A 27,198-nucleotide genomic window follows, 5' to 3' on the forward strand; every position below is an offset into this window, starting at 1 on the left:
TTTAAAAGTTAGCATTGTAAAAAAGTTAGCTTGTAAAAAGCTTGCAAAGTCTTTTACATATGTGATCTCATTTCATGCTTACAACAACTCTGGGAAACTAGGTGCTGTGATTATCCCCATTTTACAGACTGAGGTTCCCCAGGATCACAACTAGTAAGGGTTTGAGGCTGAATTTGAATTCACCTCATCCTAAATCCAGGTCCAGTATTCCATCCATTGCCCCACTCAGCAGTTCTTTCCCTGGATCTGAGTTACCAGCTGTAGGAGGCTGACATTTGGGAGCAGTCAGTAAGAGGCTGGGGAAGGGGGAGGGGCAGATCACCTGCTTCTCTACACTTCTGACACAAGCAACAGGATGTGTGTCAGCATCATCTGAAGCTCAAGGCATCCACCTTTCTCTCACATCCTCCTCCTCACAGCTGCATGAGGCAGGACCGGCGGGAACCTGGGCAGCAGGATAGGGGGAAGCTTATAGGAAGAGATGTTCAGACACTTTCACTGCTGCTCTGAAGCTCCACATGGCTTCTGTTGTGGTTCTTTTTATATTTATTTCACCTAAATTTTATTTTTTTCAGTGACCAAAAATCAGCCTCCTCTCTCCTTTCCTTTTCCTTCAAATGAAAAAGAAAAAAGGAAAAATCTGTTCCAAATACATGGAGTCAAGCAAAATAAATTCCTGCATTAGCTATATCCAAAAAAACTCCATGTGTACATTGTATTCACGATCTCTCTGTCAAGAGATAGTATATTTCATTGTGAATCCTCTAGAATTATAACTGGTCATTGTATCTCATAGCTGTTAGTCTTTACAATAGTATACAATGTATACATTGTTCTGGTTTCACTTCTTTCATTCTGTATTGGTTCATTCAGGTCTTCCAGGTATTTCTGAAAGAATCTCCCCCATCATTTCTTAGAGTGCAAACAGTACTCTGTCGTTCATATGCCATAACTCTCCGATTGATGGGCAGTTTACAATTCTTTGCCAAAGTAAGCAGAGTTGCCAGGAGTATTTAGATTGATAAATACTTGGATAGTTGGACAGACAGACAGGCAGATAGGCAGACAGAGAGACAGATAGATAGAAAGTCTCTTTCTTTGATCTCTTTGAGGTAGAAAACCAGTACAGGTCTTACTGTCTCAAAGGGTATTTCACAATTTATTAACTTGGTAGGCATATTTTCAAATTGCTTTTCCAAAAGGCTGGACAATTTTACAGACCCATTAAGTGAATTCATGTGCCTGTTTTCTCACAATGTGTCCAGCTTTTGTCATTCCAATCTATATCAGTTTGATACCACCCCTCTCCAAGGCCCAAACCTTTCTATCCAGTGATCTTTAGTAGGTTTGGTTCATGGTCTCCTCATTCCTCCCAGCCAGGCCAGGGTGTCCCAGAAGTTATGGTGATACAGGAAAATGGACACTGGTTATAGTCAGAAGACCTGAGTATGAATCCTAGTTCCAACATGTTCCATTGATAATCAATCCTCAACACATTGCCAAAATTATCTCAACCTCAATTTCCTTATCTGTAATATGAGAACAATAATGACATCTCTGTCCTGTAGAACTGATGCTAGAAGTGTACTTTGTAAACCTCAACTTATATGAAAGGTCCTTCCCTCCATCAGGCTAGGAGACTATAAAACTGCTATGATTTAGTAGGTAAATTTTTGGGAATTATGCACATTATGTCAAAGGTGAGCTTTGAAGCTAGGTCTTCCTAAATTCAAGCTATCCATTACAATATACTATCTCTCTCTATGTAAGTCTATAATAATCTCACATAGAAATAATGTTCTGATTTATCTTATAATAATCTGTGGACAGCTTTGTTGTCTCCACTCAGACCTGAAAGTGTGGCCTAGTAAAAACTGGTACTGATCTTAGAGTCAAATGACCTTACTATTTGTAAGATCATTTACTAGTCAAATATTTACCAGCTGTGAGATTCGGGACAAATCATTAAACTTACTTAAGCATCAATTTACTCTTGTAAAAAGAAGTGAATAATACTTGCAACTTCCTATTTCCCCTTAGAGTTGTAGTGAAGAAAAAACTTCCTCAACTTTAAAGCATTAATGGTAGAAAAAATAGAGTTATTAAGTGAAAAGTGAGTTATCATTAATGGTGGTAGTATCTAACATAATATGGCCTTATCCATGCTTTAATAATTGAAGGATCCAGGTCTCATCACTGAGAGTGTGCATTACTTAATACTAACATTTATCTGCTGCAAAGACAATGCATTTCACATATTATCTACTACCTGATTCTGAGGGAAGAGGAGCAGGGAAAGAGAGAGAGAGGAAGGCCTTGAGCAGAATACGAGGATATCATATAATGAACTTGGAGGGGTTCGTACTAGGTAATTAGAGAGTGTGGTGGAGAGATTACTGAACCTGGAGTCAGGAAAACGTGATCCTGGGCAAGTCACTTGTGCTTACCTCATCTATAAAATGGGTATAATCATAGAATAACAATCCAGGGTTGTTATGAGGATCAGGTGAAATAATTTTTGTAAAACATTTTTCAAGCCTTGAAACACTGGTTAATTTTATTATTACTACTATTTTAGGTTGAAAATTGAATTTGGGGAAAATAAATTTGATAAAATTTGTGATTAAATTGAAGGTAATTTGAAGAACAATTTCTAGGTCTAGAAACTGATTTTGATTCTCCCTCTGGTTTATAAGAGAAGCAGGATCAAGGGGAATGAGGAGTCTATAAAAAGATTGTAGACAATTAGGCAATCTGGCAATAATTTTCACTTAATCAATGTTTATTGACTGACTGAAAAATTAGATTAAAAAAAAGCAGATAAGCAGATTGAAGGAGTAGACTGCATGAGGAAGATCAAAGATGGGTGGAAGACTCAAGGGGAAGTGGATGTGACAGCTGTGGCTGTCTCCTGTGGTGAGACAAGGAAAGGAATTTGAATAATGTTGTCAGGTTCTCCAGAAGTGATAATGGACCAGAGTAGTTTTCTCCAGAGGCTGAATGTTATGGTGTAAACAAGCGTTCACAAGTTCTTCCAAGAAACAAGGCTGAAAATCTCAACCAAAGAAATGTAAGGGAGTCTATGCAGTGACTTCTCTGGAGATGCTGAAATTTGCATCTTTTCCAACAAGAGCAACAATGTTGTCTTCCAAAAGCCATTATCTATGTTGCAAGTGTTGGCTAATTTTGTTGATTCTACAATGGAGAAACAAATGGAGGGTTTCTACAGGTAACAGAAGCAAGGCTTCATGGGGGAGGTAGTGAAATGATCTATTATGGAGAAGGGGAGAAAACCCTTTCTAGAATGATGGGGAACAGAAAGAGAAGGAAAAGGAGATTTGTGTAATAGAGCTGAAATAGATTTGAGGCTTTTCTTAAAGAGGTTACATAGATGTTCTGAGAAGTAAGAAGCCACATACCCTCCTAAGAATATTGGAGGAGAGTCTTGGGACTGTTTGGTAAGCAATCATCCAGTTAGAAACACAGGAAGAAGAAAGGAGGAAGAATCTTCATGGCTGATTCTCTGATCATGGATACTGAGGAGGCTATTTGTTGTCCTAATAACACATCTTTTTTCTTCCTAGGGTACAGCATACCCAAGACATAAAACAAAACCTTCCAAGATGACAACTCTCCCTTTCTGGTGATTTACATGGCATTTCCAGAAGGAAAATGAAAAAGTTTTGCCAATGATGATTAAGCTTTGGACAAGACCAGAGGGGCACAGCTTGTGTTCTTCTCACTGTTGCCTACTGGGGGAAAGGGATGCAGGAGAGAAAAACCAGTTTGGGAAAAGCACAGCTGGTTAAAAAAGTGGCACCTGAGAATGGGTTTTGACAAATTCCCAGCCAGAGAGGGAGTATACTCAAACAAAGGCTGCTTCAAATGGATTTGCCAGGTATCTTGCAAATCTAATCAAAATAACTTTAATAAGGGGGGAGAGGGAACAAGCATTTATTAATGTTATATGCCAGGACTGCCTATGGACATCCCAAAAGTTAGCTACTGTAGATAGTAACGACAAAAAAGTAAGAAGGATTAATAGCTGAAACTTGAAAAATTCGTAAGAAACAAGAAAACTTCCACTAGTATCTATCTAATCTCTCTCTGTCTGTCTCTCTGTCTCTCTCTGTCTCTGTCTCTCTCTGTCTCTGTCTCTCTCTCAATCTCTCTCTCTCTCTCTCTCTCTCTCTCTCTCTCTCTCTCTCTCTCTCTCTAAATAAATATAGGTAGATAGATACTGGTGGCTACTTTCTTGTTATGCATGAACTTTCAGCATTTATATGTAGATATTTAATATTAAATAAAATAAAAACTTCATTTTTATAAATTAAGAACAAATCAGAATAGTTAATTACTTCTTGACTTGCCTTAGTGATCATTTTATTTTTTCAAAGGTAAAGGAACTAACAAGAGGAAATTCAATTTCCTCTTCATCCTCACCTCTGCCTTCTGGCTTCCTTCAAGAGTTAGCTCAAAAAAAAAAAAAAAAAAAAAAAAAAAAAAAAGAGTTAACTCAAATCCCAGCACCTGCAGGAGGCCTTTCCTGTCTCCTGTCACCTCCTGTCTCCTCCTCCTCTTCCTCTCCAGCCTGCTAGTGTCTTCCTTTTAGATTACTTTCCATTTACATTGTACTTATCATGTAAGTACAATTATTTTTGTGTCCCCCCATTAGAATGTGAGCTCCTTGAGGGACTGTGTTTTTGCTTTTCTTTGCATAATTCCTAGCACATAATAAGTCAGTTGTGTAACTGACCAACAATTCTGGATCTGATTCTCACTAACACAGAGGAAATGATTTTAGGGGTATAAATGATGGGAGCCTTGGAGCAAGCTGACCACTTCATCTGAGAGTTTGTGATAGAGAAGTTGAGGAAATCTGGCCATAGCTGACATGCCTCCTGGATTTTGGCAAAGAAGATTTCTAAAGGTTCAGAGGGAGGATAACTAGGATCCGGTGCTTCAATGTACATCTAAATGTTTCAGGGATCATCAGCCCGAGGGCAATGAGAATGATATTCTGAAGAAGGGAAACTTTCAATGACAAGGAAAAATAAGATTTATCTGAAGAGATTGATATAAATAAACTCACCAACCAACCTAGATATTAAATAAAGAAAATGGAAGCAAAGTCTGGTAACAAAATGAATGTAAGAGTGTGACATGGTCCTGTAAAGGTCCTGTGAAGATTGCTAAAGCTCAGAATGAATTGAGGCTGGTAATGAGAGAATCTAAGTACATTGCCAGTGTCACCAAGAATCTCTTAATTGCCAAATTTAATGGCTCTTTTTCAATTCTCATTTTTCTTGATCTCACAACACCCTCTCTGTCAATCACTCCTCTCCTCTTGAGCCTTTTATCTTTCTGACTCCTTTTCAGCCTCCTTAGCCAAATCATAATATTCTGGTTCTGTTTTGGGTTGCCTTCTCTATCTATACTCTCTTTCCAGATAACCTAGTTCCTGGGAATGGGTTCAGTTAGCATTTCTATGCACATGACTACCAGATCAATGTATACCAACTTCAGTTGCAGTCTGACATTTTGAATTGAATATCCCCTAGACATTTCCAACTCAACGTGTCCAAAGCAGAACTCATGATCCTTCCCCCCAAATCCACTCCTCTTCCAAACTTCCCTGTTATTATTGAGAGTGCCACAATTCACCAAGTCACACAAGACAGTGATCTTTGGGTAATTTTTGATTCCTCTCACCTCCATATACCCAATTTCTCTGCCGACACATCTTTTGGATATGCTCTCTTTCCTTCCACCCATACAGTCACCACACTAATAAGTTTTACCTTATTACATCTTGCCTAGACTTTTCAGTAGGCTCCAATTTTTTTCCTGACACAATTCTCTCCCCATTCCGATCTGTCCTCACAGTCACAAAGTACTTTTTCTAGAGTTCAATTTTTTTCATGTCATTCCCCATGCAATCAACTATTCCATTTAAAATGAAAAAGGAACACAACCTGGACTCTGCCTAGTTTTCCTGTTTCCTTATACACTACTCCCTTTGTTCTCTGAAATCCAGTCATCCTAGTCTATTATTCATCACAGTTTGCACCATTTCCTATATCATTGCTTTTGTATTCGATATCCCCTATATTTGGAACATACTCCTTTTCCACCACCTCCTGGGATGCCTCTAGGATGCCTCTTTTCTTTCAAGATTCAGCTCATGTACTATCTAGAGTTGAAGACATTCCTTTACCCTCCATCTTTCCTTTGTCTTCCATTTCATGGTTATCACGTGTTTAATTTGTATATATCGTGTATAGACTCAAACATGTCCCTTCCATTGGAATGGAAGTTTTTTGGCCATATTTTCCTCCTCTACCATCTTATTTCATGATCCTACCATCTCCCAAGGGTTTAATAGTCTCTATGTAGATGACTGTCAGATCTATTTATTCAGCTGTAACCTCTCTAGGGACTGTCAGTCTTGCTTCACCAACTGCTTATTGGACGTATTGAACTGGATTTGCAGTGACATTTCAATGTTATTAAGTCCAAAACAGAATTCATTATCTTTTTCCCCAAACCCTTCCCTCTTCCCAACTTCCCTATTACCACGGAGTGTACCTGAATCTTAGTCACTCAGGCTTAAAACATAAGGTGTTAGCTTTGAATCCCTATTTTCTTCCCTTCCAATGAATTGCCAAGTCCTATAATTTTTATATTTGTAATATAACCCATACAAGCTTTCCTTTCTCCTCCAACACAACCATTACCCAAGTATTATTAGCCTTCATTGCCTCATGCCTGTTTCAGTGGCCTGCTGGTTGGTCTCCTTGCCTCAAATTTTTATGCATTCTAGTCCATCCTCTGTTCAGATGTTAAACTGATCAATCCGATCATGTCACCCCCTTACTCAGGAAACTCCGAAGACCTCAGGATCACACATAAAGTCTTTTGTTTGACATATAAAGGTCTTCACCACCTGGCTATCTCCTGCCCTTTCTTTCTTATGCTTTACTACCACATGCCTGACGACGCAATGACTCTGTCCTCCTTGCTGTCCCTCAAACAGGAAACTTATCTCCTAACTTGGAATCTTTTTGTTGACTCCCCTTCTTACCTCTGCCTCTTCCCTTACTTACTTCAAGACTCAGTTCAAATCCCACCTTCTGAAAAAGGTCTTGTGTGTGACCCTCCTCCTGCTCCCTTCTTTCTGAGAGTCCATCCCATTCACACTGGTATACATTTCTATGTGCAGTTATTTGCATGCTGACTGCTTTAGAATGTGATGTCCTAGAAGCTAGGGACTTTATATCTTTGTATTCCCAGTGCTCAGGATTGCCCTGTGGCCATCTCCAGTCATCTTCTTCTATATCTAAGTCACTGGACACAGATGGCTCTGGAAGGAAAAGTGAGGCAGCCTCCCTTCCTCCCTCACTTAAATCCAATTTACTTTGCATGTCATAGCATCACCTCTCTGATGTCATGGTTTTCTTCGAGAATGAAAGACAAGCAATAGAACAAAACAATAAATGCTTGTGGATTAAGAACAGACTGTTTCATTTTTTTTTTTTGTCATTATATTAGAAGGCAGCTGGTGGCTCAGTGGGCAGAGTGCTGGGTTTGGTGTCAGGAAGATCCTAGTTCAAATATTCAGTCACTTACTAGCTTTCACCCTGAACAAGTCACTGAATCTCTGCCTCAGCTTCCTTAACTGTAAAACAAGGAAAACAGCCGTATCTACTTCTCAGGTTGCTATGACTACCAAAGGAGATTATATTTGTAAAAAGTGCTTAGCCTGGTGCCTGACACACAGTAGGTGCTTATTTCCTTACCCTTCCTCCCTTGTATCTCTAGCATTTTGCATAGTAGGTACAAAATGATGATTAACTGCTGGGCCTGTACTTTAAGCCTTTCCCAGTTTGGTAGGACCTATCAGAAGTTGAAGGCAGTTAGGTGATATGGTGGGTAGAGTGCCAGGCCTGGAGTCAGGAAGATCTGAGTTCAAATGTGGCCTCTAATATTTGCTAGCTGTGTGACCCTGGGCAAGTCACATAATCCTGTCTGCCTTAGTTTCCTCATCTGTAAAATGAGCTAGAGAAGGAAATAACAAACTACCTCTTTACCTTTGACCCCAAAGGGGGTCATGAAGAGTCCCATGCGGTCACATGACAAACAACTGAATGACAAGAAGAATATATAAATGAACTACAAAAGGACTGGGACCAATTTGTGATGACATGAGTGGCTAAGAATAACTGGGCTTGATCTTCCCTCTGATAGGCTGGCCATCCCTGAGATACCTGTGACATCAACTTTGGGAAAGAGTTTAGCAGCACTAATACTATTTAAGAACTGTTCTGACAAAGTCTGAGTCTGCTTTCCCTAGAAATCAAGGTGGGGTAGTGCAACATGTCCTCCCAAGGACTTGGGAACAAATATTTATTGCTTCGTTTTTGTTGTTATGTTAAACATAGATTTCTAAAAGTTAATTGATTTTAAATGGAACTGTAGCATCAGTCACCAGTGGCTGTGTGTGTGTGTGTGTGTGTGTGTGTGTGTGTGCACGAGTATAATAAGAGTGGAGCTGCTTTGATTTCCAGTCCCATATACTGTTGTTCTTCCTTTAGCTTTTGAAGAAAACCAATGACATCATGGGTGCCCATATGAATTATATCATTGGATCATAAAATTAAGAACCGGAAGAAACTTTAAGGATTCATTTTATTAATGAGAAAACTGAGGTCCATTGTAGGAGCTATGACTCACCCAAAGTAATGCAGAGAATAACAGAATGCCATTTAAAACCAGGCCTCCTTATTCCCCCATACCATGCTATGTATATCCACATGCCCTGGGAAGCTGAAGAATTTTCTACGTTGACCTGGTTGGGAGGAGCAGCTTGCTGTCAGACATAGTCTGTGAGGCTTTAAAGAAGGGTTCCCCCTCAGAGGGGAGGATGAGATGATTATTGGTTGATGATAGTGGCAAAAAAAACTCCAAATTCTAAGTAGGACATTTTTTTTTTTTTTTTAAAGAAAAAGATAATGGCTAATAGGAAGACTGAAGCTAAACAATGGCTGTTTGTGGTCTCAAGGCCACGGAGAAAGACAAATTGAGGAAGAGAAGCTGTGGATGGGGAAGGGTTGTGACTAAGTTCCTTCAGTAGAGAAAAGATGATGTCATTGACCTGGGGGTTAGTGCTGCTCAGGCAGCAGGCCTGAGTACCAGCTTTGTTTCCCAAGATGGATTTTATCAACCTTCCCTCCCTTCACCTCCTTGTGGACAGAGCGGCGATTCCCATCCAGCCAGACTCAAGAAGAAATTGTAGATTAGTGCCATAGCTTTCTCATTTTGACTTTGCAGGATAAGTTATTGGAGGAGGTCCTATTGTTAGAATGATTTAAGGTTTATGATGCTTTCTCTACTATGACTTAGGTCATGTAGGAGTTATTTCCATTTTCCAGATGAGGAAGATAAAGCTCAAGAGTGTGAAATGAGTTGCTTAAGATCACACAGAGAGGACTCTCTAATCCTGGAACCCAAATCCAACAATCTTTCCATTCCACTGTGATGAGACCATAGACCCAGATGAGGACAACAGTCTGATCTCTGGTTTTTTGGTATGAAGCCAATCCAGAATCTCAAATGACCTTCCCTCCCATCTTAGTCAAGCTCAATCATTTCCCACTAGGCTAGCCTGCAGAAAAATTGCAATATCCTCTATACTCCAACCCTGCCCTGTTCTCTCCCCCTTCCTTGCTTTTGCTCACAGTGTTCCCTAGGCCTGATATATTCTACTTTCCTTTTCTTCATATAGTCATTAATTACACATCTCAAATATTCCACACCTTCTCTTCTCTCCTCAAGCCTCCCATAACTCACTCCTCCCTCACCCTCATATTTTCATTAGAAAATCGAGGCTATTCACGTCTCTACATATTATTCTTCTCACATCTTATACATCTTGATATTACCACCATACCCCATTGTCTATTCCTTTACTTCAGTCTCTAATGAAGAGGTGGCCTTTTTCCTCACTAAGATAAGGGATAATGGGGTATAATCTTATACACCAGGGGTTCTTGACCTTTCCTGAGTGCTGGACCCATCTGGCAGTCTGGTGAAACCTCTATACCTCTTTTTGCAATAATATTTTAAAATATTATATATTGTAATATCATATATTTTATCATTATTATTAATATATAATATTTATTAAAATTGAAAAAGAAGCCAATTTTGCTGAAATACCATGATTAAAGATTATTCATTTTTAAAAACACAAGTTCCTCTACTTTAGGTTAAGAACCCCAGCATTCTATGTGTACTCTGGATCCCATCACCCCCCATCATTTCCAACCTCTAGCAGTTTGGCTTCCAGTCTTATCCCTTCTCCCTATTTCTCTCCTACTCGAAGTCCATTAATGCTTACAAATATGCCCATCCACACTAGATTCTAATATCTCTTTATTTGATAGTTCCCCTTCCTTTCTCAACCACATTCACAGAAAAAGTTGTCTACTATCATCTCTCCTCTTTCTCTTCAGAGCTCCATCATCTGGCTTCATTCACTCATTTAAAGCAACTTTTCAAAGATAGCAATAATTTATCTCTCATTGCCAAAACTTCTGACCTTTTCTCAATCCTTATCTTTTCCGTCCTCTCTGAAGCCCTCAACACTGCTGACACTCCTCTCTGGATACTCTTTCCTCAATTCTCTTTCTGGGCTCTTCGCCAATCTGTCTGAATGGTCCTTCTCAGTTCTGTCCTGGGCTCTCTCCCTTCCTATGTCTATACCTTCAAGTCTTGGCAACAGGTGTTTCATGGGTTTCATTCCCTTAGTTTTGACATCCAGATCTTGATATCCAGCTCTAGTTTCCCGTCTGGACTCCATTCCCATCTACTGAATATTTTGAAATGGATGTCTCTTAGGCATCTCAAATTCAATACATCCAAGAGAGAACTTCGGAACTTCCCAATTTCTGTTGAGGGCACCTCTACCTTTGTAATCAATCACCTTGGTTCAAAACTCCCATCACTTCTGACTTTTCCTTCCACATTTCTGGACAATGGCCAAGACTTGGTGATTTTCACTTCCATGAGATCTCTCAAGTCTGTTGCCTCCTCAAACTGCCATCCTAGTTCAGGCTCTATTATTTCTCATCTGGACTATTAACCTCTTAATTGGTTCCCTTTTATCCAATTTTTCCCTCACTCCAGTCCATCTTCTACATAACTGCCCCAGTAAATTTCTGAATTCTCACTAGGTCACTCCACTTCTCAATAAACTCTGATGACTCCCACTTAACTGTAGAAGCAGATAAAAGGTCTTCTGGTAAGTATTTAAAACACTTCACAACCTGGTTCAAACCTAATTTTCCTGTCTTATTATATATTATTCTCCTTTATGAACTCAAAGGTTCTGCCAAACTGGTCTTGCTATTCTTTTCCATGATTCTTTTATCTTTGCACAGACTATTGAATTTACCCTCTTCTCACATATCCTTCTCAGAATTCCTGGTTTTCTTCAAGATTCAACCTTCCACCTTTCCTGCACACCTCTTCCTTCCTCCCTCACCTCCTCCCCATTAAAGTTACTTTATATCTGGTTTTTATGTTTTGTATTTCTCTCTAAATGTGCATTTGTCTTCCCAGAGACAAATAAGGAAACAGGGACTGTTTCATTTCTGCTTTTATATCCCTAGGGTCCTGTAGCAGGTAATTAACAAATGTTGATTGAATAATGAGTGACACCTTTTCCTGTCCTTATACTATTGACGTTTTCATTTTCAGAGCTCACATGGGACTCCACTTGCATCATTTTAAATGTACTTATGTATGATTAATTACAGGTACCTTTTAGTTACTTTTCCCACTATTAGAATGTCATCTTTAAATTTTATAAATTCTCTAGCAGCCAGCAGATATTAGATACGTTAAGAATGGTTTTTGAGCTAAATTCACTCTGGCTTCATATAGATTGCATTAGTGGAAGAAAAAAATTTGGCTCCACTGTAGGGAAAGTTTGAACCGTGGTTCTTTGGTATGAACTGCAGCCAGATGTTGAAACCCACCCAGCCCTTGTCCTCGGCAGATGTGGAAAAAGATCATTGGGTTTGAAGTCAGAAAACCTGGACTGTATCCCAACACTGCTGCCACCTAGAAGGATGACCTTAGGTCACTCATTTAACTTCTTTGTTTCCCCATCTACAAAATGAAAATGACAATACTTATGCAGAATTGTGGGGATTCAATAAGAAATGCTTAGAAGGTGCTCTGTACCCTTGACCAATTTAGCACCCTCCCATTACACCTCAACTCATTAGGAGAAAACTGAGTCCCAGTGATAGAGGCTACCCTCTCAGAGTAGCCCAGGAAGGGCTAAGTGGAGATCTGAATCCAGATTTGCCATTCTCAGCTAAGGTTCTTTGCTCCATACCACAGTTCCTCTCTGATAGTTGTGGAATGACAGGCAGTTGTCCCATAAAGGAAACACTTGCCCTAGCATTTCTGCTTTTCCTCTATAGGAGCTGTGGGACGGGTGCTGCCTTCTAAAAGGGGTGGGGAAGGGGTGGCTCCAGCAGGCGGAGAAGTATAGTGGCTTATGGTGACTTCACTGAACAAAAACCAGATGTGTTAAGGAGGAGAAATTTGGCAGCAGTTCTTCTTTCAAAGCCCTCGGAGAGGAAGGAGGGAGGAGGGAGGGAGGAGGGATGTGAGCCACATTTCACCTTCATGGAACTAGGCTGTGCATGTGTGTGTGTGTGTGTGTGTGTGTGTGTGTGAGAGAGAGAGAGAGAGAGAGAGAGAGAGAGAGAGAGAGAGAGAGAGAGAGAGAGAGAGAGAGAGAGAGAGAGAGAGAGAGAGAGAGAGGAGGGAAGGGTAAGCAAGGAGGAAGGAAGGCTGGCAAAGGGAGGGGACTGACAAGAAGGAAAATGGCAAAGGGGTGGGTAGCAGGAGGGAAGGGTGGCAAGGGGGGAGGGTAATAAGGGGGAGACTGACAAGGAGGAAAGTGGCGAAAGAGTGGGTAGCAAGAGGGAAGGTGGCAGGAGGGAGGAGGGGAATGCTCATTTGACATTACAGGAAGTATAATCTTAAATGCCTGAAAGGGCACAGATCTAGCCATTTCTGAAGTGTAGATGGATGGGATTTGGTGACAAGGTTAAATTGTGTACAGCAGCAAAGAAGAGCCTTGCCCTTTATCAATCGCAAAAGACTTCATCGGGTACAACTGGAATATCAAAGGCATAGAACTAAGTCTAGGAAGTAGAGGAACAATATAACTGGAAGGATTTGGAGAGGACCACAGCTTCAGGATAGTCTTGGGCAAAAGAAGCTGTCCTCTGCTAAAGGGGTTACCGTTTTAGAAAATTAGTCATAAATTTTCATGTGTGGAAGAGACCTTTGAGAAAATTGAGTCCAAAGCCCCTGTTTTTACAGATGAGGAAATAAGCCCCAAATTACTCCACAAAATGGAACAAGACCGTGATTTAAACCCAAGTCGTCTTGTCCAAAATCAATATTCTTTCTTCTGCAGATCCTCCTTCATGGCCAGAAGCATCCAAAAGTGGGATGGTCTGCCTTAGAAGATGGTTAAGTTCTTACTATCTTTAGTAAGATTTTTAGCAGAATCTTTATTATTAGGGATGCTATCCATGAGATTCTTGTTCAGATAGAGATTGAACTAAATGCCCTCATGTTCTTGAAATTTTATGATTCTATGAAAACACAAGGATAGAAGTAGAGACTGGACTTATGATTTCTTGGTGAAAAACTCCTGGATGACATCACTCCCTCCACTAGTGCAGGTCAGCATCTTCTCAGAAATTTAGGAGTTTAGAGAATTGCCTAGATCTCTGAGAAGTCAAGTGAGAGTTGCACAGCAAGCATAGTTCAGAGGTGGTATTGAACCCTGATTTTCCCCACTCTGATGCAGCTCAAGGTCTCAAGCTGGAGAAGTTGCTATAACAAAAGACTCTCCTTCTCTCAGTCTTTACCTTTCACTCTCCCCATTCTAACCCAGATTTATTTCGAAAAGAGAGTAGACATCAGACATATCTTTCTACCTTACCCAGGAAACCTTTAGTCTCCTAGGGTCAATCAGCTAGGGTCAGGGTGAGTGGGGAGAGTTACTTGGATCATATCTCTGGGAACACTTATAATATCGGCTCCCCCCCCCCCTCCAAGCCTAAGGCCACTGGATGCATTTTTCTGATCCTAGTTCAGAATGCTACTGGCATCTATGGTCAAAGAGGTATTGACAGTTAATGGCTCGTGACCTGTCTCAGCACGGTGCTAGAAGCTGAGACCTGAGTTCTAGCCCTACCTTGGCTACCAATGGCTGCTCAGTCTTTGCGGACCATCTTCTCTCTGTGAAGGGGTTTTGAGGGTCCTCCCCAGCTCTAGCACTCTGGGGACTAAGGTTCCTAACCAACACTGACAGTCTATGTTCTACGAGGGGTAGAAGTTCCGAAGGTCCAGGAGTTGCCAGCATTTTGGAACCCTGAGGAGAGGGTCAGTTGCAGAGACTTGAGCAGAAGTCCGGGATCCGGCTGCCAGTCTGGATCAGCCCCAGGCTTGCTAGGCTGGCCTGTGGATTCTAGGGATGCGTCCGAAGCCCAGCAGTCTGCGCTCCCGACTAACCAACCGCCTCCCCGCTCCTGGTCTCCCAACCCCGCGTGACCCCCCGGGCTCTGGGTTCAGGTCGTCCCAGCCGGGTGCAGGACTCGGGATGGGGCGAGGTGGGCGCGGCTGCTCTGGCGCGGTGCCAGACTCACCAGTGTCTCTGTTCAGGTCCGGTGTGGGAGGCTCCCAGAACGCCTCGGGGTGCGGGGTCGGGGACGCCTCCTTACTTACCGATTCTCCCAGCAGAAGCCGGCCCTTACGGGAGCACAAGAACTCCCGCGTGGGGAGCAGGGCTCGCAGGCTCTGGGGTTGGGGGCCATCCGGGGCGCCGGCGGGCTCGGGGTCGTCTGGGGGCCACATGGAAGCTGCAGGATCGGGAGCCCTCTCTCCTTCTCGTCCCCCTTACCCTTCTTTCTTTGAGGGAAACGGAAATCATGACACTGCGGAAACGCGAGGAGGAGGGAGGGGGCAGAAAAGCGAGAAGGGAGAGAGACCTAAGAGCTCCACAAGTGGGAGGAGAGCCCTGAGGGCCCGAGGCTCCAGCCCTCTCCCCAGACCCCTTTCCCTACTCGTCCTCCCCTCTTCTCTCCCGACCGCCGTCTCTTTTGGCTCCTTTAATCTCCAATGGACTGTTAGCTTAAGGGACTGCTCTGTCTGCCTCCGTCTTTGTCTCCTGGTCTCTTCTCTCCGTTTCTCTGTGTAAATTTGTCTGTCTGTCTCTATTTCTCTGGGTGGTTGTCTCTCTTTCTGTTTCTGTCTCTGTGTTTCTCTGCGGGTCTGATTCTGTGTGTCTTTGTCTTGTTCCTCTTTGTGTGTGTTTCTCTGTGTCTGTCTCTGTCTTTCTGTCTCTGGAACTGTCTCTGTTTTGTTCCTCTTTGTGTGTGTTTCTCTGTGTCTGTCTCTGTCTTTCTGTCTCTGGAACTGTCTCTGTTTTGTTCCTCTTTGTGTGTTTCTCCGTGTTTGTCTGTATCTCTGTGTCTATCTCTGTCTCTATGTTTCTCTTTGTCTCTCTGTCTCTATCTCTGCATGTCTGTCTCTGTGTGTCTGTCTCCGTCTTTCTGTTTCTGTCTCTGTGTGTTTCTCTGCGGGGCTTACTCTCTGTGTGTCTTTCTCTGTTTTGTTCCTCTTTGTGTGTGTTTCTCTGTGTCTATGTCTGTCTCTGTCTCTGTGGGTTTCTCTTTGTCTCTCTATCTCTGCATGTTTGTCTCTGTGTGTCTCTGTCTGTCTCTCCCCCTCCCCCCCTTCAGGAATATCTCTCCTACCTGTCCTGTCTTCTGGGACACCCTCACTTTACTATAGGCTCCCATTTATCATCTTTTACTCTCTGGCTTCGTCTTGTACCCCGCCCTACCCCTTTTCCATCCACCCTTCATTCTGCTGGCAGATGAACTTTATGTATATATCTGGTCATGTTATTCCTTTGCTGAGAAAGCCCCAGTGACTCCCTGTTTGTTACCTATCCAGGAAATTTCAAACTCTTTAGGACTTTAGGACTCTCCCCGATATTACATTATTCTACTTGGAAGGATTACTAAAGCCTAGGATTTAAAGTCAACAGACATAGTTTTAAATTCTGACTTTGTTACTTAATACCTGTGTAGCCTGAGGGCAAGCCACTTCCCGCTATCAATCTCAGTTTTCTCATCTGAAAAAATATGTAAATGCCTTCCAACTCTAAATCCAACCATGCTATGATCTTATAATTTCACATCTTCTTCATCCCCCATCCCCAAAGCTTATCCAATGCTTCCTAACTTCATTGTCTTTACTCATGATCCTTCTCTGTCTGCTGGCTAAATTCCTACCCATCTTTTAAAACTCATAGCCCACCCAAGCCAATAGAGCATCACATCCTCAGAATCTGATCCTATCCTTAGGTGGTTCAATGTGTCAGGTAGTGTTCAGGCTAGGGCCAAAAAGATAGGAGAAAAAGTAGTTCCTTTATTCAAAGAGTTTATATCCTTTTTTTATTTTTTATTTTATTATACTAATGCAGTGATACTGAATGTTTTTTGTTCTATGTACCCTTTCAACAATAAAAGTATGGTGACTCTCCCCCCTCCCTGGAGCAATTTATTTTTGCTTGTTTTTTTTTAATTTTAATTAATTTTATAATTATAACTTTTTTTTTGACAGTACATATATGCATGGGTAATTTTTTACAACATTATCCCTTGCACTCACTTCTGTTCCAAATTTTCCCCTCCTTCCCTCCACCCCCTCCCTTATATGGCAGGCATTCCCATACATGTTAAATATGCTATAGTATATCCCAGATATATGTGTGCAGAACCGAATTTCTTGTTGCACAGGAAAACAAAAATGCTAACAGTTTACACTCATTTCCCAGTGTTCCTTCTCTGGGTGTGTGGATGATTCTGTCCACCTGGAGTAATTTAATATATATTCATAAAGAACTTCATCCCCCTGCAAGCTCACTTCATCTTTAGGACTCAACTCAGTCCCCTCTGCTCCAGGGACCCCTCTAAATAAAGGATTGAGTGGACAGCTTTTGCCAGAATTTCTGTTTAAGGAGGATGCCTAGTCATCTCTTTATTTTTCACTTGGCTGCACTTCTTTCTGCTTCTTCCTCATTCTCTCTTACCCAGTACCTTTTTGTTTTGTTTTGCCTCTTCACTCTTTTTAAGCTTCTCTCTGTGTGTTGTCTCCTCCATTTGATTGTAAGTTCTTTGAGAGCAGGTGTCTTTTTTGTGTGTATTTGTGCCCCCAGCACTTAGCACAGTATTGACTGATTAACCCCTAATATCCAAGATTTTTTTAAAGCTTATTTTTTTATCTCATTTTAGTATTCATTAAATGTTTATAATAACAACAATGATGTTTTACCCATGAAAGATCCAAATTAAAATTTACATTATAGAATTATAAAACATGTGTATGCTTGTCATCAAGGAAAAATATATTTGCTATATACTTGAACAATTATGTACTACTTAAAGTGCTCTTAAAGGATTTTTAGATCAAGTCTCTTGAACCATTGTTGAAATCTCAAACCACTAATTGGAAACTACTGTGCTAATTAATGTAACAACAAAAATGAGTTTCTTAGAATAGAAAAAAAAGGAGGATAGAGGTAGAGCATAATTGCTTTTTCATCTTACCTGAAAGATAACAGAGTCTTGTGGATTCATTCAACAGCTATTAAGTGGCTATTTTTGTATGAAGTACAACAATAAGTAAAATAGAATCCTTGGCCTCAAGTAATTTACAGTTTAGTAAGGTAAGGCTAGTGGATATATAATGACTATAATAAAAAAAAATGTGATAAATGCAAAAGTACTGAATTCAGTTGAGAGAGTAATACTTCCTGGAGGGGAAGGGGTATCTTTCTGGAAGAGTAGATGTTATTGTCCTTGAAGAGATTGTCCTTGAAGGATGAAGAATTTTGACAGATAAAGATGAGGTAGGTGTGGAGTTTTAAGCACAGGGCTTCAATTTTCAACTTTTCCAGGGTAGGGAAGAGAAAGACTTTTATAATCATCCATAAAATTTATCTTGGAAACAATTCTTTTTCCCACCCTATCTCCAAACCTCCACGACACCTTCACTCTGGAAGAATGGAAATGTCCAGTTAATATGAGATACACAGGGCCTCATAAGGTAAATGAGTCTGAGAAAGGCGAATTCCTTGTTGGACATATGAAAATTGAGCTGTTCCCATTTCTTTGTAAATCAACACACTCTCCTAACAAACATCCTAACAGATGGAGATGAAGGGGCTGCCTCTCTCAGATTCAGCTCTATGTTCTTACTGAATATCAGCTTTTCCATACTGTGACTAAGCAAACTTCCTTTTGTTTGTGTCTTACTTCATTCTAATTCAGAACCAGAACCTGGTTCTGACTCAAATCTGGTCCACAACAACTTCCTTTTATGTCCTCTATCATCCACTCAATATTCAACAAGTATTTAATAAGCATCTACTATATTCCAGGAACTGACACATAGTAGGTATTTAGTAAATATTTATTGATTCAATACTAACTTTGTGCTAAATATTAGCAATATAAAAATGAAACCGAAACATTCTCTATGTTTAAGAAGCTCATATTCTATCAAGGAAGGCAGCATGAGCATAACAGGACTTAAGAACTGCCCATGGGGAATCGCTTAGAAACTTGATTGTTCTCTAACTGACATAACTATACCTGCTTCTGGATAGGTATAACTATCAGTAGGTTGATTATTTAGTTGCTAGACCAGGAAAAAAAAAAAAACTGATAAAAAATCTGGCTTGCCTTTTGCTCTCCAGAAAGGAAAATGAAATTTCAGCCAGGAGTGTAAAAGGAGGCCCTTTTTCTACTCCAGCCTGATGATGAAGGGGCCATCATTCCCCATGTGGGATGGGGACTCCATTAACCAGACTGGTGCTGGGAATCCTGCCTGTCTTTGCTGGTCTGATTTGATTGTTTCTATAGCATTGATTTCCTGAGCCCTAAAAAATCCTCAGAGCAGAAAATCACAGGGCCATGAAGCAATTTGGAGAGCTCTTGTCTTCATCAGAGAGAAAGTGAGACTTCTGGAGAGAAAATCCTGCTTGATATCTGATTGGATTATGCTGGGTAGAGGTTAGATGTAAAACAGTTAATTAGAAATCTTATAAAGATTTCAAACCAAGGGATTTGAATATTATACTCACAAGTTATTGGAAGAATGAGAAGTTCTGGATTATGTTCAAGTCATTTTGTGATTCTTTACTACTTTGAATTTTGTTTTCTGCGTAGGAGTAAACTCTTTTGTTCTATAACTGATTCATATTTGTTCACTGGTTACTTCCCTCCTTCCCTCCCCACCTCTTGCTAGGGAGAACTCTAAACTTTGAGACTATTTATATACATGGCACTTTTTCTTGGCAATCTGAGGCAGGGAGTGAAATGAAGCAGGAGGGAGCTTAATTCCCCTAGTGGGAAGACAGTAAACTTTAGACTATTGCAATATTCCAGGTAAGGGGTAATAAAAGTCTGAACTGGGACAGCAGATCTGGACAAATCAGGATAGATTTGTGGAGGCTAAACCACAATGGCAGAGTATGGCACAGGTCACTAGCACCAGTGGTCTCAGCCAAGTCTGCTAGTCTCTGAATGAATATATATGAATATACAAAAATCAATACCATTTTGGCAGAGGGGGAAGAATGGGGGAAAATAGAACCTGAGCAGCTCAGAAAAGCTTTCTTGGAGGTAGTGTTTGCACTGATCTATGAAGGAATCTGGGGGTTCTTGGAGGCAGACAGTAATGAATTCTAGACATGGTGAACAGACCAGACAAAGGCATAGAAATGGGAAACAGAGTACCATGTGTAATGAATGATAAGAAGGTCATTTATCTGAACCATAGCATTCATGAAGAGGAATAACTTATAATAAAGGGGAATAATTTGTAATAAATATAATATTAAGTTTTTATTATAATAAAATGATAGGTTAGAGTCAAGCTGTAAAAAGATTTAAATGTCAAATACTGGCTTTTTATTTGTGGGTAATGGGGAACTAGTGGAGTTTAATGAGTGGTGGAGTGACACAATCAGACTTGTGATTTTGGAATATCACTTTGGCAGCTTTGTGGAAGATGGATTGAAGGAGGAGGCAGGGAAATAAATTAGGAGGCTACTGCCATAGTCTCAGTGAGAAATGGTGAGAGTCTGATATGGTAAACATGAGGAGAAAGATGTTATGGGAATAAAATCAAGGAGACTGGGATTATGTTAAATGCGGACTTGGGAGTAACGCTGAGATTGCCATGTTAAATTGAGAGGCCTATTGGAACAATTAAATGGAAATGACCAATAGGCAAATGATGAATATGTAGATTTGGATCCCGAAACAGAAATGATCATTAAACCTATGCTAATTGATGAAGTCAACAAAATAGAGTGCAGAGAGAAAAAGATCCAGAACAGAGAAATGGAATACATTCACAAGGGGTATAAGAAAGATATTGATTTAGCAAAGAAGCAGGAGAAGTCAAGCAAGGTAAGTAAAAAATCAAGAGAGAGCACCATCATGAAAATTCAGAGAGGAGAGACTGTCTAATAGGAGGGAGGAGATAACTATGAAATAATGCAGGGAGATCGAGGATGAAGACCAAAAAATAAAATAATTCCTGTCCTTCTAGAGCTTATATTCTATTGGAGAGAATCATCTGTGAACATACAAATAAAGCAAGTAGAAAATAAATCTAAGTGTATATGAGGAGAGAGTAGGACATTATCAATAGAGACAAATCAAGTGTAGCCCTTGTGTGGACGTGTCAGTTAAGCTAGGACTTGAGAGAAATTAGGGTTTCTATAAGCAAAGGTGAGGAGGGAATGTGTTCCAGATCTGGGGAACAGTGAGAGAGCAGAGAGACAGGATGTGGAATAGTTTGCAGAGGAACGACATATGGGTTGCTTAAATAATGACAGTCTGAACCATTTCCTGTTCCTGGGATGACAGTGAAAGGGTAAATTATCCACAAGGAAGGTAAGCAACAAACACATATTACATGCCTACTATGTGCCAGATACCATGCTAAGCAATTTGTAGATATTTTATAACAAACTATTGTGCTAGATTTATCTCCATTTTATAATTAGGGAAACTGAGGCAGATAGAGATTAAGTGACTTGTTCAGGATCATACAGCTAGGAAAAGTCTGAGGCTTTTCTTAGGTCTTCCCAATTCCAGTCTAGTGATCTGTCCATAAGCTTCTTCTCAACCTCAGCTTTTCTGTTGCACACATAGCATAACCTCTCTAAAATTTTAAGGTTCCCCATAGGTCACCAAAGAACCCTTGGAAGAAAGCTCCTAGTAGGAATAATTTATGTTTTGTAACTAGGAAACTCTATCTCCCCAAAAAGACAAGTGACTTGCTTAGTATCTCTCCCAAAGTATATAAGGCAGGATTTAAACCCAGCTCCTCTGTCTGAGCATCTTATAAATAACAGGAGTTGTGACTACAGAGAAGAATGGGCTCTAAAGCTAGTTGTAGATGACAGTTTATCTAAAACTTCTTTTAGGGGGTAAGGAGATCAGGATTAAATAGCTAATATGTGTCAAAGGTTTGAGGTTGGATTTGAACTCCTGAGCCAGCACTCTATCCACTGAGCCACCTAGCTGCTCCTTATATTAGAAATTTTGAGTAATATTCCATTTCATCTTGCTTGTTGATTAATTCTTTTCATGGACTTATAATTGGGGTGAAAATTTTAACCTTAGATTTTTTTTCTTTTTGATGGGGGTGGAAATAGAAGGAAATTCCTGAATCACTGTACCCACAGCTCTTTGGGAAAGAACTGAATGCCCAGTGTGCATGGCAGGAAGGGGGAGAGGGAAGGGAAGAGGAGGGAGGATGCCAGATTTGGATTAAGGACCATGACAAAAAAAAAAAGGGGAAAAAGAAATGGGGGGGGGGAATGAATCATCCCCACTTTGTGGCAAACAACAAAAAAGGTAGAAGTACTATGTTGTGATCCACATTCAGTCCCCATAGACAGAAGTCTCCATGGTTCTCTATATCACAAATCTTTTGAAATTGGCCTGAATCTTCTCATTGCTGAAAAGAGTTTGGCAGTTTCTGTTGCTGGTCTGTTCAACAGCATTGCCCACAGCTGCCATTTCAGCCAATCAGGTTTACCTCCTGGTACAGGAATAGAGAAAAAGAAATAAGCATTGATTCAGCATCTACTATGTGCCAGGCACTGTGCTAAACACTTTACAAATATCATCTCATTTAATCCTCATAACCATCCCAGGGATGTAGGTGGGTGCTATTATTACCTTTATTTTACAATTGAAGCTGAGGCAGACAGTGGTTGCTAATAAGTATTTGAGACCAGATTTGAACTCAGAACTTCCTGAGTTCCAGACCCCGTTTTCTCTACTATACCACATGGCTGCCCCCAAAGCTCAGGGGTATCTCATGGGAACCTATAAGTTTTAATTCCAAAGTCAACTTCCAATTTTTCATATAGTGATCAATCAAGTCCAGCTTCAATGACAATAATTTCTCTTACCCCATCCCCACCTAAAGCCTCTCTCCAAACTCCAACATGGTAATCTGGAAATTTGAATCCCTGGAGTGGCAGAAGGTAATAGGGAGAGCTAATACTGCACATCAATATATAAATCTCATATCTTTCCCTGTCCCATTTCAACATGAATAAGGGAAGCAAATATTTCTATTTCAATGTGTCACTTAACAGACATGATTAGGGTTTAAAAATATATAGACAAATTTGTCTACACCTAAGATTCTAAAACTTTAGCATCATGAACCTTTTTGACAGTCTGGAGAAGCCATTCTCAGAATCATGTTTTTAAGACATAAGATTACAAAGAAAACCTGATTTAAAAAACAAAAATTACAGGTGAAACAGGCTTTGAGAGGATAGGTGACTTGGGCTTAGGGTCACTTAACTTGTAAGCATCTGAGGCTAGATTCAAAGCCTAGGCATTATATTTAATATTTTTATTTTTCTCAGTTATATGAAAAACAATTCTTTTACATTTGTTTTTAAACTTTGAGTTTTAGATTCTCTCTCATCCTCCTCACTCCCACCCTCCATTAAGGCACCTGTGATTATACAAAAACATTATACAAAACATTTCCATAAAAGTCATGTTGTAAAATATAGATCTTCCTCAAAAAACCCCTCAAAATTAAATTTTAAAAAGTATACTTCAATCTGTTTTCAGAGACGATCAGTTCTTTCCCCGAGTATGGATAGCATGGATAAGTCCTTCAGAATAGTCATGGATCATTGTACTGCTGAGAACAGAAAATTCCCAGCTGATCATTCTACAACAATGCTATTACTTTGTACCCAGTACATTTCATTTTGCTTGAGTTCACGGAGGACTTTCCAGAAGAAGCTAAGTATTCTTGATTCTAAGTCCTATAGACACTCAGTTGCCTGTTAGTGTAATAAGGAATCTGGGGACATGGCAGAAGACAGAAAATGTGGCAGAGAGAAAGACCTTGGGAAGTCTCAAAATGTTCATAAATTTACTAGATTGTGAGCCCAAGAATCATATCTTGTTTACATCTCTCACACGCAATTAGCATGGTGTTAATACACTTTAGTTGGAACTAGATAAATATTTGTAGAATTAATGTTCTGTTTTCAATAATATATCTTGTGTTCTATCTAATGTTCTTTTTGTGGCTCTAACATTTGTTTGGTTGAATGTTTTTCCAGATTCTTTCTCTAATATTCTGTGTTTTCCCATCCCATGTTCTAACATTTTATATCTTATGGTCTAATATTCTGTATTTTAAAGTTCATTTATACTTAAGAGTCTACTGGTCCACAATTCTGTTTTACCATTCTGTGTTCTATGTCCTAGAACACAGTCCTAACATTTTATGTAGTCCCAAAATACTTTCAAATTCTACCATTCTATGTTCTGTATGTGGTCTATTATTCTAATGTTCTGCCATTCTGTGTTGTTCTAAATTCCTTGTATTTCTATATTCTATGACCAAATATTCAGTGTTCTAAAATTTTTCTCTCCCCAGCTCTAACATTGTTTTAGATATTCTAACATATATTTTGGTAACAATTTTGAGTTCTAAATTTTCTTTCCCCTCTACCTTTTCTCTAAAATGGTTGTATTAATTTGCATTTCTCTAATCAATAGTGATTTATAGCATTTAAAAAATATATCTATAGCTAGATTTGATTTTTTAATCAGAAAACTGCCTGTTCTTATCCTTTGACCATTTATCAATTGGGGAATGATTCATATTCTATATAAATTTGATTCAAATCTCTATATAGTTGAGAAATGAGGCCTTTATCAGAGACACTGGCTATAAAAATTCTTAAGATTTCTGCTTCCCTTCTAATCTTGGCTGCATTGACTTTGTGCAAAACCTTTTAAATTTAACAATCAAAATTATTCATTTCACATTTTGTAATGCTCTCATTTCATCTTAAATTCCTCCCTTCACCATTGATCTGACAGGTAAACTATTCCTTGCTCTCCTAATTTTCTTGTATCACCCTTTATGTGTAAATCATGTACTTATTTTGGCCTTATCTTGGTATATGGTACAAGTTCTGAGCCTAGTTTCTGCCATATTGTATTCCAGTTTTTCCAGCTATTCTATTAATCTGAACAATTTATATTTTTGTAAATATTTGTCAATTTTGCTTAGATTCAGGTATATTGGCATGTAACTGGGTACAATTTCCTAATGATTGCCTTTCTTTGTAAATTCACCCTTTTCATCTGATACTTTTGATACTTTGGTCTTTTTAAAAAAATCAAATTAACCAATGGCTTATTTATCTTAATGGTTTGTGTTCTATATTCTAAGATCCCTTCCAAGGTTTGACAATTAAGGTTAATAAATGAGTACAAAATATGTCCCAAAAAACCTAAAAGATTCTTCCAGTTGAATTTTTTGATTTGATATTTCAATTCTTCAAGGATCTGTTCCCTTGAGTTTAGGCCTTCCATCACCTAATACGGGTCACAAATTTTGACTTGACAAATGCTCTTAATGAGTTTCTGTGAACCAAATTTCTGTTATCCTGAACTATCATAGTGGTAAGTGTTTCTGATCAGCAGGTCTTGCGTCTTGATGACAGATATATTACCATGCCCATATTCAAGACTGCCTCAATCTGTAGAGCCTGCAGGCAGGCAGATAAGAATCATTTATAAAGCACTTAAAATGAATTCTGCTGTTTTGGCCTCAAAGAACCCAAGACTATTCCTGTCTATGCCAAGGTGAGGTATTAGAAGGCTATTTGATAAGGCTAAAATTGATATTCCTCTAGGAAAGACTTTCATACATTTATTTTTTGGGAAAGCACTTTGCCATGAAAATGTCAAAATGGGAATTTTAGTGGAAATCATCCTAGTAAAGAGAAGAATGATACATGTTTGTGCTTTTCATGAGATTTTAAGTGTTCAGAGTCTTTGATGTGGTTGCAGGGACATTATGCTGCTTTATTCCAAATTTTGTCCTCCAATCCAAAAAATGCCGGCCTTGTAAAATAACATCTAGTATACACAAGAAGGCAACAGTAAGTATGAGTCCCTGCAAAGAAAAGTACTGCCGTTATTTTAGTCATTCACACTGGTACCAACATATTTCCCCTCCCATTTCTTGACATTTAGAAGCATCCATGTCTATCAGCCCCCCCCCCCCAAACTGATGTAACCCTATAAGTATTTTTTGGTAAGGCAATTGGAAGTGTCTTGTGTTATTGGAAGTTTTTTGGAACTGTAGTTTGTCATTTTGTTGATCATAGTTACATGTTTCACAGTTGATTATTTTTTACAATATCATTGTTATGTGTAAATTATTTGATTCTGCCATGGTTATGCTACATTTTCTTCCTTTTTTTTTTTCTTCTTGTCTTTTAAACTTTGTTTTAAAACTTCTTCCCTTCTCAGGAACCCATTATCTTATGTCTTTTTTAATTTTCAAGGAGTTTCTTGATTGGAAGAAGTTTTATACCTCTTGTGCCAAGCTCTTAAGTCTGTTTCCAATTCTTTCTTCCATAACTCTCATTTCCTTTTCTACTATTTCTTCTAGAATCCTCATTTTATTTATAAAAACACTTAAAATTCTTTTTAAATTAGAAAAAATATATAATCACATCTAGGAATTCTAGTTGAACTTGTGGCCAATTTGTGTTTTACTTTGAAGCTTTTCTTTTTTTACTTTTTGTTTCTGAAGCTTTTTGGGGTAGGTTTTGGGAGTGATTTTTTGCTTTTTGTTTTACTTTTTATGATGGGATTATTTTTCAGTTTTCTAATTCTCCTAGTATATTTCCTAACTTAGTACTTTATGTTAGGGCTAGTCAATGATCACTTCCAGAAGTGTCTAGGCCAAACTTGTGTCCCTAGAGTCTTGCTGCTTGCTCTTTTCCTGAGTTGAGTGTTGTTTTATTTCAGAAACTCAGAATGTCCTTGCAGGCCCTGTAAGCTTTCAATGCTCCTGAGTGGCCTGATCTACTAATTGCTGTACCCTTAGTTTCAGCTCTGAGAGTTATTGACCTGGAATTGAGTCTGTGGGCTTACTCCATTTGGTGTTTCAGTAAGACTGTTACTGGACTCAAAACACTTTTAGATATCCAGGAAGCTCTGCTGATTCAGAGTGACTGAATTGCAGACTTATGTTTGGTCTGGGATTTCTGCTTTAATTATTCCAATGTAGACTTTGGGGCAAAAAGCAGACTGGAAATGAGATGCTACTCTACTCCGAGGGTCAGAGCCATGCAGTTGCTGCTTGCTTCCAAGCTTCCAAGATCAGTACATGATCTAGGCTACTAAGTGACTAAGGATCTAGGGCTCACTTCTCACCCTGGGATTTCTCTTCTTGGATATCTGATCAGAAAATGATTTGCTGCATTTTATCTGTGTGGAGCAGTTGTAGGGTAGAGCTTGGCTGATACTATTCTACCACTAAATCCTACACTAAATCCCCAATATATAGCTAGCTATATTAATCATTTTTTCTCCTCACAAGTTACCCTATAAAATATGAGTAATCCTTTATAGTTTTGGATTTCAAAGAAAAGAGCTCTTAAGCACCTCTTCTTTGAAGGTCTTTTATTTCCATTTGAGACAAAGTGTATACCCTGGA

General features: G+C 39.5%; 2 protein-coding genes across 3 annotated transcripts in view; both read right to left on the bottom strand.

Moving 5' to 3' along the window:
* CMTM3 (CKLF like MARVEL transmembrane domain containing 3) overlaps nt 1-15,141 on the bottom strand; it is a 36,893-nt gene extending 21,752 nt beyond the window's left edge. Inside the window, exon 1 of the mRNA XM_074286541.1 lies at nt 14,824-15,141. Within this exon, the coding sequence (XP_074142642.1) occupies nt 14,824-14,952 (129 nt within the window). The 5' untranslated portion in view covers nt 14,953-15,141. The remainder of the gene's footprint in view (nt 1-14,823) is intronic.
* Nucleotides 15,142-25,385: 10,244 nt separating this feature from the next.
* CMTM2 (CKLF like MARVEL transmembrane domain containing 2) overlaps nt 25,386-27,198 on the bottom strand; it is a 9,063-nt gene continuing 7,250 nt past the window's right edge. For both annotated transcript variants that reach the window (XM_074286544.1, XM_074286543.1), the window contains one exon: nt 25,386-25,644. In XM_074286544.1, coding sequence (XP_074142645.1) covers nt 25,507-25,644 — 138 coding nt within the window. In that variant the 3' untranslated portion in view covers nt 25,386-25,506. The remainder of the gene's footprint in view (nt 25,645-27,198) is intronic.

Source organism: Sminthopsis crassicaudata, chromosome 2 (assembly GCF_048593235.1).
Source record: "Sminthopsis crassicaudata isolate SCR6 chromosome 2, ASM4859323v1, whole genome shotgun sequence".
Classification (NCBI taxonomy): domain Eukaryota; kingdom Metazoa; phylum Chordata; class Mammalia; order Dasyuromorphia; family Dasyuridae; genus Sminthopsis; species Sminthopsis crassicaudata.